We start from the raw sequence: 12,762 nt of genomic DNA, 5'->3' as shown, positions 1-12,762 counted from the left end.
GCTGCCGTGCTGCTCGCTGTACAGGTTTTTTCCCTCACGAAGATTAGCCCCGTACAAGAATAGACTAGGGGGAGGACGTGCGAGCTCAGCGCGGAGCCACTGCGGTTGCGAACTGGAAGCAGCTAAGCGGTCTGAAGCGGATTAGTAGCCAGAGCGAAATCCGTCTTCCACGATCCTGCCTACACACGCTATCTCGAATCAGATCTGAAGTTGACGCACGCACGCACGCATGCATTCGCTGCGTGCGAGTAGTATCTGACGCACGCACGCATGCATTCGCTGCATGCGAGTGGTACGTGCTCGAGAATAGTTGATTCTGCGTCGTTGCGAACGTCGCAGTCCTCCTCATATCTCCCGCAGCTCATCGCTGTAGCATTTGATATGATGCCTTCGAGAGTGATGAAGCCATCGCCATCGCTGCGGCGGCGGCGGCGGCGCCGGCCCTGACGTGACTGACTCAGCACAAAAGTAGCAGCAAACGCCCGTAGCTGTGCTATACAACACACATATACACACATACGCATACACTCGTATGCTCTCACCGTGTCCCGCATTGTTTTATCGTGGAAAATATCTCTCTATCCCCCGTGTATTCCTTCGTTCACGAATATAGTACATTTTCTCGAATTCTCGCAGAAAAATCCTCTTTGACCGTCTGAATCGCTCGTATTTTCAGATCAGAATGCGTACAATGATCGACGTTCGTCGATGTATAAAGAACTAGAACAACAGCTGAATAGAGCGTTTCCGGTGACGAAAATGGAATCTGGTACGAAAATTTTCTCTGTCATTCTATTTCTTGTTACAGTAATCCGAACATGGATTCGTGACAGTGTTGTTCGCACCCGTAAAACACCGAGCTTCTGATTCGACGCATTCAATTCCGGCGAATATCGACATATTTTTCAGAATATGAATATGATTCGGCTGATTTGGTCGCGGACGAGAATCGTGAACGTCCAGAGGCGCTGCCATTCGCATCGCTATCTGTCACAGGCTCCAACATGGTACATGTTTACTCGATCGTCTGACCTTTATTCTTCCCTTGTTCATGTTTCTTTTTTCTGCTGAGCGATATTTTGTTCTTCCAAATAAGAAAAAAAGAACCGCTATGACATATCCATAGTTGCTCGTCCTACAAAATAGCTTATTATAAATTCTTGAAGTATTTTTCGCCGAGTTTTTAATTATTCCTGGTAAAATATCGATGTTTCATAAAACTATGCCATTTCATTCAAAAAAAAAAACTCACTTTTCTGAGGAGCCTGTAGTCTCTCCTTGGAAAAATCTTGGGATGAATCTTGATCAACGAATAACTTCGGTCAGGTTTTCACGTGAATCCTATCATTATCCTGTCTCAATTTTTATACTCTGTAGTAAAATAACTAATTAATAATGAGGTTCTACCATCTAAAAGACAAATTTGTGTGAAAAGACAATTTAATTTTGAACTTCGACTTGCGGGGGAAAAATAAATAATATGGTTCTTTCTTGCAATATTCGAAGAATTTCCCAAAAGATACTTCAATTCTCCGTCAATGATGTAATTATCTTCATTGTCAGTGACTTCGTGCCATCTAAGAAGAAATTAAAACTCCATTTATATAAAATAGGGACGTGTTTTGGTAGAATAATTTAATGCCGGTTTATAAAGGCGGCGGATAAAAAAGAGCATAAAGATGACATCAATTCCAGTTGCCCCTAGTACAACACGAAATATTTCAAATTTACCATTACTTTTTCCTCCGTCCACCAACTCACTTTCCTTTTGAAAATCGTTTTTTTAATTTCTCTATCCTATCACTTTTTCTATTAATAATCTCTTTTTTTAAATTTTTCTATCCTCTCAACTTTCTCATTATTCATCCCCTGTACCAATTAATTTTTGCACTTTTTTGTAAAGATCTTCCTATCAAAAAAATCCATAGATGTTCTCTTCCTTGTTCTCTTTCGGACAAAGTTCTAATGATCTTAGATGGCAAACAATAAGGGCAAAAAATGATCACGTGAACGACCCGTCCTCCCAATATGCTTCCAGTCGCGCCTCACTCCGTAATTGATATCGTCAGGACCTTGCTTTCAGTACCAATTACTTCAAAAAAGGATATTTTGATTGGATTCTATGAATAATTATTCTTCGACTTTGAAAAAGTCCACATCCATTTAAGTAAGCACTTATTTTATCGTTTTTATAATTATCCGTTGCTATATTATTACTTGTAGATCATTGACTGAAATGAACAATTATTTTTTCGTGTGTTTGGAATTTCTCGGACTGAATGTGCATAAATGCAATTAACTCCTCTTTTTCCCCATATACCGATATCTAGCTAGCATCGAATTCACAAAAAAAAAGATCATTTAAGCTCCAAATTTGTTGGAACATTCCAGAATCCTTGAAAGTGTAATTTTTTGACTTGAGAAAAGGTAAACACTTGAATATCAGTCGTTTGACTTTTCGCACACCTTTTCATTTGGCCTTTTTTCCAGAAAAGTGAGTAACTTTCCGGAAGGAAAAGTTATTTTTATCACAAGCTAAAGTTAGCTAAAAGAGGGAGCTAAGCAGGTCCATCTCTATAAAGATATGCGTCATTTACGTAAATGAAACTCTCAGGATAAGCTTTAGTCTGTATATTTTGGAAAATCCGCTAAATTCTCACAAAACGGCAAACTTTTGCAAAACATCTGCATTCCCCTGAACTTATGCTTTCATTTCTGTGCCCGCTCATCCATAGTCCTGTGATGAAGCTATTTTTTTTCGTTTTTTCCCACAATCCTCCATTTTGTCGTTATGGATGCGAAAATTTTTAGGATGATCCCTCCCCTGAGGAGGAGGACTACGCGCGACAGTACACGAGTCGTCTACCTACCGATCAACCTCTCTATCAAATCTACATGTTGGCAGAAAACGACAAACTCTTCGACAGTGTGCTTTTAAGGTCGAACGATAGTGCTTGCGGTCACGAAGAGCACACGATGGATTCGTCCGGTTCTGTTGATTTGGTGGGTCACCAGAGGTCGCTTTGCTGTGTTTAATTCGAATACATTCGAATTATTCGCATCTGAACAATACAATTAAAAATGCGTATGATTTGCTGGTTATTCTGTATTCTAGTTCCGCCGTGAATCTTGTGCTTCTTCGGATTCTGGCCGAGGAGCAGATTGTTCCACATCGGCGTCCGCGCTAACATCCAACACATCTATGAGACGTGAACGGCTAATAGCGACATCCCATTTCGGAAGTCAACGAAGCCTTTGGTGTGAGCTCGAGGAGGTGATCACCCTCTTTTGCGGATCAATACTGTGATCTTCATTTAAAAAAAAAAAGAAATGCAGAGAAATTTCAAAAAGAGCATCATACCGTTGTGTTAGAAATTACGTAACTATGATGTTAAAAATCTAAGTTCAGGTCCGAGCAGCAGGTTTGCTGAGCACCTTGGATGAGGAGACAAAGATGCGTCAGGAAGCGTATTTTGAGGTGAACTGGAGTTATCCTGGCATTATGTTAGTCCCTTATTCCCTATTTCTTTTCAGGTGATCACGAGTGAGGCGAGTTATTTGCGCTCGTTAAACATTTTGATCACACATTTCATGGCCAGCCAGGAATTGATGGGTGAGCGGAATTTAATGCGTTTTCTTCTTCGAAATTGCATGTATTTATTGTTTGATACCTCGGAAAATCACACGAAAAAATGAAGGCGAATTTTTTATGACGAAATCTGCCGACTGCTCAAAAATCTACTAACATTCTTTTTAAGGATCAAAGAGCTCATTCTCCGTGATCTCAAATTCAGACCGAAAGCAACTATTCAGTAACATTTTTGCTGTTCGAGATTGCAGTGAGAGGTGAGTTTAATGAAGACAGTAACCAAGAAGAAAAACACCACTAGCACAAGGCAACAGAGTCTTTTTTTTTAAAGGAGTTTTGCTCACTTTTTCGGATTTATACAAACCATGAAGGATTTACCAAGGTCTACAGTGGTGCCGGCAAGAGTTTCATCCCAAAAAAATTTTGATGTGTTTCACCTGATACAGGGGACATTTAGTGGGTATTATTGGTGCAACACTGTCTCTTTTCATAACATTTTAAGGGAAACACTAAATTCCTTCGAATTACTTTTTTATTAAGTTTTAATTACATTTTTGACAATAAATCTTGCCTATTCTAAATATTCTGCGAGAAAAATAAGGAAAATGAGAATAAGATAAAGTGTCTCAGAAATGATGTGATGAGTGTCTAAATCGACCTGTGGCTTCCAGTACCGAATCGACACTATGGTTTCAGTAGTGGATTTCAAAAGATAGGCTGTAAGATAGGTAGATATGAGAGAAATAAATAGATGTAAGAGAAATTGTAACGCTGGAGACTTTTCCGGTTACTTATTTTGTGAGTAGTTAGCCTTTTTTACCGTCTCATAGTAGCAGGTAAAGAAATTTACGAAAGAGTACCTTGTAAATTGTGATGATTTGAAATGATTTTTCCCCTCTGTTTTAGATCTTATCGTTCATTCAGAAAAATACTAAGCATACGAAAATAACACGAAATAATACAAACGAAGCCAAGTATATAAAAAAGGAGGAGATTCAGGTTTTCATGTAAATGCGCTTACGGTAACTTTCCGCTCCTCATTCGCTTAATATTATTTACTTCACCATCTTTTGCAAAACGATTTGTTGTATCTAGGTGATAATCCCCGTCCCATTTAATCTTAAGCAACTTTTACGTCCATTAAAAACAAGTTTTAGGAGCTAATAGAAGATTAGTTTTAAGTTACGCACGTCTTTTTCTTCTTTAACAAAGCTGCACTTTCTTGTCCTCCTACACTAACTTTTCGACTTAATTAATTATTACTAAGCTACCGAATTTTAGACTACTCTCTGATCTGGAGACTCGTCTGGAGCAGAGTTTGGTCCTCGATGATCTGTGCAGCATACTTCTGCATCATTTCGAGACAAATTTCGACGTATACATCAAGTACTGCTCGAATCAGGTGAGTCACCCAGGAAAGAAGTTGAATTTTTGAAGAGATTAGAATTTTTGACGGTGCTGCAGAAAAAAGAGACATTTTGAAACAGTACCCTATGTACATACGTATTTTCCAGGCTTCCAGTGAATTCTGCTAAGTTCTCAAAACATTTTGGAATTTTGTGGGAAATAACATTATTCCGAGAAAGATTTCGAAGCTATATTCCTTGATGATTTCCTTTTTCGCGTCTTACATATCCAGCGATCTAACTTTTTCCTCCTTCCTATCTTTTCCATAAAAGGAAACGTTTTTTTAGCGTTCGGACACTTTTTTGGGGAGTTACAGAAGATTCTGCAGTCCTGAAGGCAAAACCTCGGATTTTTCGAAAACGATGTCTCTTGATTTGAATGATTTCTCAAATAGTGCGTGTCTGAGGAGTTTATCCATAAAAAAAGAGAAGATGTTCAGGTATATCAAGAAAGGACTCTCCGCCGTCTAAAAGCTGAGAATCCAGCATTTCTAACCGCAGTGTCCAGAATGGAAGCGGACAGGCAATGTCAGGGTCTCGACATGCGTTCGTTCCTGATGTTACCTATGCAACGCGTCACCAGGTACCGTCAGGAGAAGGCGAGGTTAATGATATTTTCACAATCAGCGCAAAAACTCCATGCTACAGGTATCCCCTGTTGGTTTATGCTATTTTGGATCGATTGAAACGAGGATGTGACGAATACGAGGTGGCAACAAAAGCACTTCATGCAGCTAATAGGGTACGGTATTGCTCCCACTCCATGCTTACCTTTAACTCTTTTTTCTCGAATATATTTATTCTCCTCCTTACTGTTCAGGTGGTAGGCGAATGTAATGAAGGAGCAAGAAGGATGGAACGGACCGAACAGCTGCTCGAAGTTGATAGTCGGCTGGTATACAAGGATCCAGACTTAAAGTACGCAAAGTTCACCAGCAAATAGTACAAATATGTATGGTGAAAAAATAATATAAAGAATAGTATACAGGTAGATAACATAACAAGATAGCATACCAATGAGAGTAGTATGTACGAGTACAGTATGCTACAGTAAAGCAAGTACAAATGCTAGGCGGAATCAAAAAAGAAAGTTCGCACCGCTTCTTGAACTCAAAGTTCTAAAATAGCACGAAACAAAATGTATATCTAGGAAATTTTAGAAACAAGTAGAGTAAATACAGTTTTCAATAGTTGTTGAATCAATAATCAATAATGTGCCTCATTTCGGAAGGTTACGGTAAACCGAAGTAGTCAACTCCTTCTCTTTCAGGAAAATCGCATTGGTTTCTAATTGTCGCTACCTTGTTAAACGAGGCTCACTTGTCCAGCTGATGGAAAGGAAAAATAGAACTATTCTGCAGGTATTTAAATTCGTAATTAAACGACATCAAAAATAATAAATGTCGTCATTAATACTGCACATAAGAACATTACTTGCCTTTAAAGATATTCTTTTTACAAAAGCTTTCGGATTTTCTGAATGAACCTTACCTTTTCCACACTTTCCTACCTTGGAACACCTCCTCTTCCGCACTACAAAGCCCACGTTCTCTAGTAATTGCTTAACAAACATTACTTTTTAGTTTTTTTTTCATGGTGAACGCTTCTACAACTGTACCTTACTAAATATTCCCATTAATTTCTCATGAACTTTCTTCCCATACTATTAAAAAGGAGTTATAGGTGAGAAATTCACTTCTTTTCGAAGAACAAAACAGGTTGTAAGTTCCTCCGGATTGGTCTCGCGATATTCCTCCTCATCCTACTGCTTAGTATGACCTCGTCACTTTCCATTATTTCAATTCATAATTCCTTTTCTTTACGATCTTCAACCTCATTCTATATTGCTTTGAGTGACCGAAAAGCATATACATAGCTGCCCTTCTGACGTATTTACACTTGGAGTCCACAAGTGAAAAAAAAACAAGTGAATAAATGTAAAATTATTCCTCATTTTAGTCACCCAATAAAACTACAGTACAGACTACCGTACATGGTTCTCGTATAATTGGGATCTTTCCTATTCTTTTTTTAGGGGAAACAGAAGACCCGCAACGTCTACATATTTCTTTTCTCGGATATTATTCTGGTAACGAAGAAAAAACTGTAAGCAGTCTATATTTTCCGAATATTTCACCGTTTAGTTAGATTACTAATAAATTTTTCAGAAATGGCACCTATGAATGCAAAGACTACGCCGCTAGGCGCTACATTGATGTACAGCCTCTGGAGGTGGATCCGAATCGAGTAAGTGCAGTTTAATTCAGATTCTATTTTAAAAAAATTGCTCGTAAAAATTTAACTCTTATTTCTACAGATGATTAATGGCGCAGTCTCCTCGTTAACAACTCGTCCACATCTGTTCCTTTGCGTTTTCATGCGAAATGCACGCGGAAGACAAACGGAACTTCTGTTGAACGCGGAATCTGAAACGGATCGAGAACGATGGCTGAGTGCTCTGCGCCCTCCTATGGTGCGATAGCACGATTTTTATTTGATTAAAAACGCAAATTAACTGTTGTGTATTTCTCAGTCTGCAAATCCTGAGGAGAAAATCTATGCGGAATGGGATTGTCCGCAGGCGGTGGCTGTCCATACTTACAACAAGAATCAGGATGATGAATTGTCGCTAGAAGTCGGCGATATGGTCAATATTCTTAGAAAAATGCCTGATGGTGAGTTCCACTCACATGGCACGAAGAAATATGGTACATATAATTTTTTCTGATTAATTAGGAGAAATGTGGGATTAAGAAGGCCGTGGCTCCTAGTTCATCCCATTTCAGGTTGGTTTTTCGGTGAAAGAAGTAGTGATGGGCAATCCGGATGGTTTCCATCCTCATATGTTCAGCAAATCCTTAACGATCACGTGAGAGCCAATAATTATCGCAAAAGGCTACGTCTTATTCAGGTATACAGCTTCTTCCGTGCGTGACTGCTGTATACAGCTATTTAAAATTTTTTTAGAAATTTTAATTCTCTAGGAGACAATGAAAATGCAAAAAAATATCTTCACGAATGACATGTGTTTATGTTGTTTATCAGATTTTGACTTTTTACCACACCCGATGACCTCTAGCTCTTTTCTTCCCTCCGTTCCGATTTTTTTCTTCTGAAAAAGGATTTTCTTGAAAAAGAACTAGTTCAAGTGAAATTTTTAGAGCCGTTTCAAAAATTGCGCAAAAGTATAGGAGTTGTTTCTTCCCAGTGAGAAAGTTTCGCTTCATAATAATAACTTCATAACTTTGTAGTAAATCTCCAGAACCACTATTCCACCTTTCGTAATCCTGAAGTTACATCAACTTTTTCTTCAATTTTTAAGCCACAAAAAGCAGATTCCTCTCTAAAAACACGGGCATGCTATCTAAAAAGCTCGAAACTCCCTTCTGCGTGTCTCGCTCCGTCGCCCATTTTTGTTCTATGTGAGCGTGAAGATGTTGATTCTCTACAAAAACCATGGTGAAGTATGAGATCCCCTCAGTCGTCGTTGTTTTCAGGCAGCAGGATCGGTTTCGGCTCGTGAATCCCCAGTTCGAAGCAATGCCACACCGCTGATGGATAGACTAAGAAGAATGAGTAATCCACGTTTTCTTTTCCAAGCTGATAGTACGGTAGCACTATGAATTTAAATGCCGAAATTGCTCAACACTTTTTTCCCCGTTTGACTGCTTAATTCTACGGTTTCTCTTTCTCTCATCTATGTGATTTCTTTCCAAAGAATCCTACTTAGTTTTTTTTTCTCCTGTGTTCAGAAGTATTAATTCCCCATAGTCAAGCTTGAATTATTTGTTGCTAGTCCTATGCGTCATGCTAGATGCTAGAGTATATCACTGTCAGTATTATCCATATCATTTGCAATATATCTTGTACATTTCCGAAAACTGCATAAAAGTATTCTTTACGTTCTTTGTTAGTTGTTTGCGGTGACTTTCCATGAAATCGAGAACTAGTTACACTCGAAAAATTTCGACTGCTACTTGAGCTCACAGAAACTCTCCAGCGTCCCAACTGTGTTGAATTCTGACTGATTAAACAGTGTAGAATTTTTAGCAGTTTGCGGATAGGATAGAAAAGAAGGAAAGAGCGAAAAACGTATTCCAAAGGTTAAAAAAATGTAGAAAGCTTGGCATTCAGTTTTTCTTCACTACAAAACTCATACTGCAGTTTAGAGCCTTCATAGAGTTATTTCAAAGGTATTACCTCAGGAAGTCCATTTTTTCTTCTTTTTGGCTCGCGAGAAAGTTAAAGATTGAAGGACGTGGTCCATCTGATGGATATTTGGGTGGAAGCCAACGAGCACGAAGTTTATGGTGCTTCATATTGCCTCTATGTCGGATCTTCTTCGTTGGGACCCTCCGAAACTGATGACGTAATCCACAGACATTTCTCCACTCTTTCCTTCCTCTTTTTTTCTCCATTTTTCTTCCTCTTTTTTTCTATGCACATTCTCTACATATCTACATTTCTAGGTTTTGTAGATTCAATATGAATAGCTTTATATGTAGCAAGGAGAGTGAAAAAGTAAATCGCCAGCTGTTTAGAACGGAGAAGAGAGAATTTGGATTCTCGAGCTCTATTTCCCAGAATCCTTTACAATACCTCTCGATAGATCGAGCCTCTTTCGGTTCTGGCTCGTCAGAGCAGAGTGCAGCAATGTCAAACATCATGCCGACACCAAATCGAGAATTCGTCACTAATTATTGGCTGAGAGAGAATAAATAATTCCTGATTGAAATCGTTTTCGTGACACCCCTCAGCTTCAAGCTTATGGTAAATTTAGCAAAAAATACATATCTATGTTCTTGATTTTAGTTTAAACCGGTGACAAAATTATAGAAAACCTGGAACATCTCAGTACCAAATCAGTTCTGGAAAATGAATCTGAACTTCAGGTAAAAACAACAAAATGTAAAATAGCAGGAAACTACAGAAAATTAACGCGCTAATAAAAAATTACAAAGCTATTATGAGCGATGAAATCATAGAGCTGGTTCCTGAAGTCTATGTACCTTCCCATTGACTTTATCCAAACGGATCCAGTAGAACTTAAAACAATATTAAATTAAAGGAGAAATGCTAGAAAAAAAGTAAATGGAATTGAAAAATTTAAGATTCTCATGCGAAGAAGGCAAGTTCTTTTTTAGCCTTTTTTTTTGTTTCTTAACCTCAAGGTATTAAGCACTGCGAGACTGTCGCTTAAATTACAGTTCGTTTTCCGACTACATCAAAGGCCGAGTATAAACAAGGAGAAGAAGATAAAGTGTTTTGGGTATTAATCCGCCTGGTATGTGCCAAACTGATTCTTACTCGTTTGAGGTTCATGAATGAGTAACTTTCGTGAATTGCGGAGGTAAGCCGATGTCCACATTGACGTTCTCATCCTCTCAGACAATTCTGGCGACAATTTGCAGTTTGATCACGGAGAAAAGAAAAGCTTAGTTGGCATGAGGCGGTTTCGAACCATTGACAGTTCACAGCCAGTCACAGCCAAACCTTTTTGGCAGTCTCGCTACATCTGTTCTAAACAGCTTGAAACTAGTAAAAGATGCTGAGCTTTCTTCGTCTTCAAAGAAATATCGAGACAAAAGGGGACCACAGTAAGTTGCAACAGGATTTATGAATTATTGGAGTAATTTCCTGGCTATCGCTTAGCCTCGTTTATACTAGATGGACAATTTGACAATCAGTTGTTTGCCAAACGCCAAAGGAATCAATTTTTGCTCGTTCTTGAAGAACTACAAGGATTTCAGTCGGAATGAGCATCTATGAATGTTTTGTCCAGTCCTGTATGATTTTCTTGAGTGTCAAACAAACAACTGAGATATCGAAAGATTTGTCCGTTCTTCAACTCGTGTGTTAGCGATCTTCTTCTCCAGAAGTGAAGTGTTTTGCCCTCTGCAGCCGATTTCCTGCAGTCTTTGCTCTGTCTGGAGCACCTCCTGACCAGTCCGCCCGGCTCGGCCTAAGATGCCGCGCTTAGGTGCTTCAGGTCGCCGCCGTGTCTTGTATGCACACAAACACATTCGTTGCACACATTGTCTGCTGTGTGCAGGAGAATGTAGCGACACCACTTATGCAAACGCGCCTGTCAATAATGTGTTAATTCCCACCTTCCCCGAAAGAATCCCCGAGTTTTCAACCTGCCTTGGGCGTGGCGTTCGTTCGGCAATATAAAACCGGGATTTTATCCTGATCGAACTCATTCCTCCGGAATTCCAAATGTCTGTTCATTCCCTATATTTATTCACACTTCTCTCGGTTGTTATCGCTCAGTATGATGACCTTTCGATATTAGAAGAGGTCCTTGCGCGAAGCACACCTTCTATGGAGGTACCAGCTGAGCCTGCGGCGATTACTGTAACTTCAAGCCCAGTGACAGAGGCCGTGCCGTCCAGCTCATCAGCTCCTGTACCAAGCACTTCTGATATGTCCGCTATTGCATCTGCGACTGAAAATGTAAGTGGAGTCCCGGAGCCTGAAGAGATGGAGGAGGAAGCAACTACCAGTGTGCCGATAATAGAGTTACCTCCAGTCACCAGCACTGCAATACCAACAGACCTCCTAAGCAGTACAACAGGTTCGAAAATAGAACCCTCACTTGATTGTGTGATTTTAAGAAAATTTTCTATTTAAGAATTATATCTCACAACACCCGAAATAGCAACTTCTGCTGCTCCTGTGGTAAAAACAACATCGACCGAGGTAAGCTTATTTTTAAACTTCAAACTTTTAATTAAATTAGCGATCATCTGTAAAATTATAAATTACACCAACGGTACCTATTCTCAAATTTTTTGAGCGGCTGAAAGACCAATTTTTTCTCCTTCGGAAAACATTTTACGAACATTTAGCGATCCAGTAACAAAAGTATTCAAGAATCTTTCCGTGTACGCATCTTTCTGAGTGACCAAATCAACTCTCAAGCTGAATTATATTACCAGACGATACTCCAAAATGACAGCAGTTTTGCACGAATGCCGTAAAGGAAGCTACTGTCAACTAAATCCTCACGCCAAAAAATAACAAGCATTTTCCAACACATCGTATTCGAAATAAACTAACATGAAATTTTCTTAGAAATTAGTTCTCACTGCTGATGTAGAAAACAAAAAAAAATACTGCAAGGAGTGACAAGGATCATTTGTGAAGAAAAAGAAATAAATCAGAAGATTCTACTTTTTTGAATGTCACTTGAAAATGATTCTAAAAATTTTTGAGATTCTTTTTCAAGTACTTAGTCGAATTTTCGCCGTTGCAAACAACCTCATAACGATTGGTGTTAAGAATTTGCAGGAGTATGTTATCAACAAATTTGTAGAATTTCCAGAATACTCAGATCAGTGAGGTCACTGAAATTCCACTCACCGAAAAGGAATCCATCATTGGACCGGGGAATCCAGATCTTTCTCGAATCTATCGAAAACTTTTCCCGTATCACATGGCTTAGACTCGACTGTTCTATTCATTCAATTAGAATAGTAATCTGTATCAGATTACCCTAAAATTATTTGTGATATAATTTATTTGTGAATATTATATTTATAATAATTGAATTGCAATGAAACTTCGACTACGAATAAATTCATTTAGAATAGTTTGCATAATTAATTAATAATAATAGGAATAGGAGAGCGGAATTAGTACAACCAGGAAAAAAATCGCTGTGAGTGAAATGAAAATTCTCCTCTTTCTCTGAAATTCGCGCAGAGAAAACCTGCTAAAGTCTTGCGTAAAGTGGCAGTCGCAAAATGTCGAAATGTCCATTAT

The 12,762-nt window shown here is 38.8% G+C and overlaps 2 protein-coding genes across 4 annotated transcripts in view; both read left to right on the top strand.

Moving 5' to 3' along the window:
• Positions 1–8,618, top strand: part of RB195_017628 (uncharacterized protein) — a gene marked incomplete at both ends in the record, with an annotated part of 36,137 nt that extends 27,519 nt beyond the window's left edge. For both annotated transcript variants that reach the window (XM_064184705.1, XM_064184703.1), the window contains 18 exons: positions 677–769; positions 910–1,007; positions 2,812–3,003; positions 3,116–3,274; positions 3,410–3,478; positions 3,535–3,613; positions 3,759–3,846; positions 4,871–4,991; positions 5,436–5,578; positions 5,644–5,737; positions 5,816–5,913; positions 6,266–6,356; positions 7,031–7,101; positions 7,164–7,242; positions 7,313–7,468; positions 7,529–7,670; positions 7,782–7,906; positions 8,493–8,618. In XM_064184705.1, coding sequence (XP_064040584.1) covers positions 677–769; positions 910–1,007; positions 2,812–3,003; positions 3,116–3,274; positions 3,410–3,478; positions 3,535–3,613; positions 3,759–3,846; positions 4,871–4,991; positions 5,436–5,578; positions 5,644–5,737; positions 5,816–5,913; positions 6,266–6,356; positions 7,031–7,101; positions 7,164–7,242; positions 7,313–7,468; positions 7,529–7,670; positions 7,782–7,906; positions 8,493–8,618 — 2,024 coding nt within the window. The remainder of the gene's footprint in view (positions 1–676; positions 770–909; positions 1,008–2,811; positions 3,004–3,115; positions 3,275–3,409; positions 3,479–3,534; positions 3,614–3,758; positions 3,847–4,870; positions 4,992–5,435; positions 5,579–5,643; positions 5,738–5,815; positions 5,914–6,265; positions 6,357–7,030; positions 7,102–7,163; positions 7,243–7,312; positions 7,469–7,528; positions 7,671–7,781; positions 7,907–8,492) is intronic.
• A 2,596-nt stretch (positions 8,619–11,214) lies between these two features.
• Positions 11,215–12,442, top strand: RB195_017627 (uncharacterized protein; the record flags this gene model as incomplete). 2 transcript variants are annotated; one of them, XM_064184701.1, is made up of 3 exons in its annotated part: positions 11,215–11,572; positions 11,630–11,697; positions 12,323–12,442. In XM_064184701.1, the coding sequence occupies 3 exons, from the start codon at positions 11,215–11,217 to the stop codon at positions 12,440–12,442; spliced, it is 546 nt and encodes a 181-aa protein (XP_064040582.1). The 2 variants fall into 2 exon arrangements, with proteins under 2 accessions (XP_064040582.1, XP_064040583.1); XM_064184702.1 differs by having other exon boundaries at positions 11,320–11,572.
• Positions 12,443–12,762: the final 320 nt, after the last annotated feature.

This window comes from Necator americanus, chromosome II (genome assembly GCF_031761385.1).
Source record: "Necator americanus strain Aroian chromosome II, whole genome shotgun sequence".
NCBI lineage: Eukaryota > Metazoa > Nematoda > Chromadorea > Rhabditida > Ancylostomatidae > Necator > Necator americanus.
This window is presented reverse-complemented; position numbering and strand designations above follow the sequence as displayed.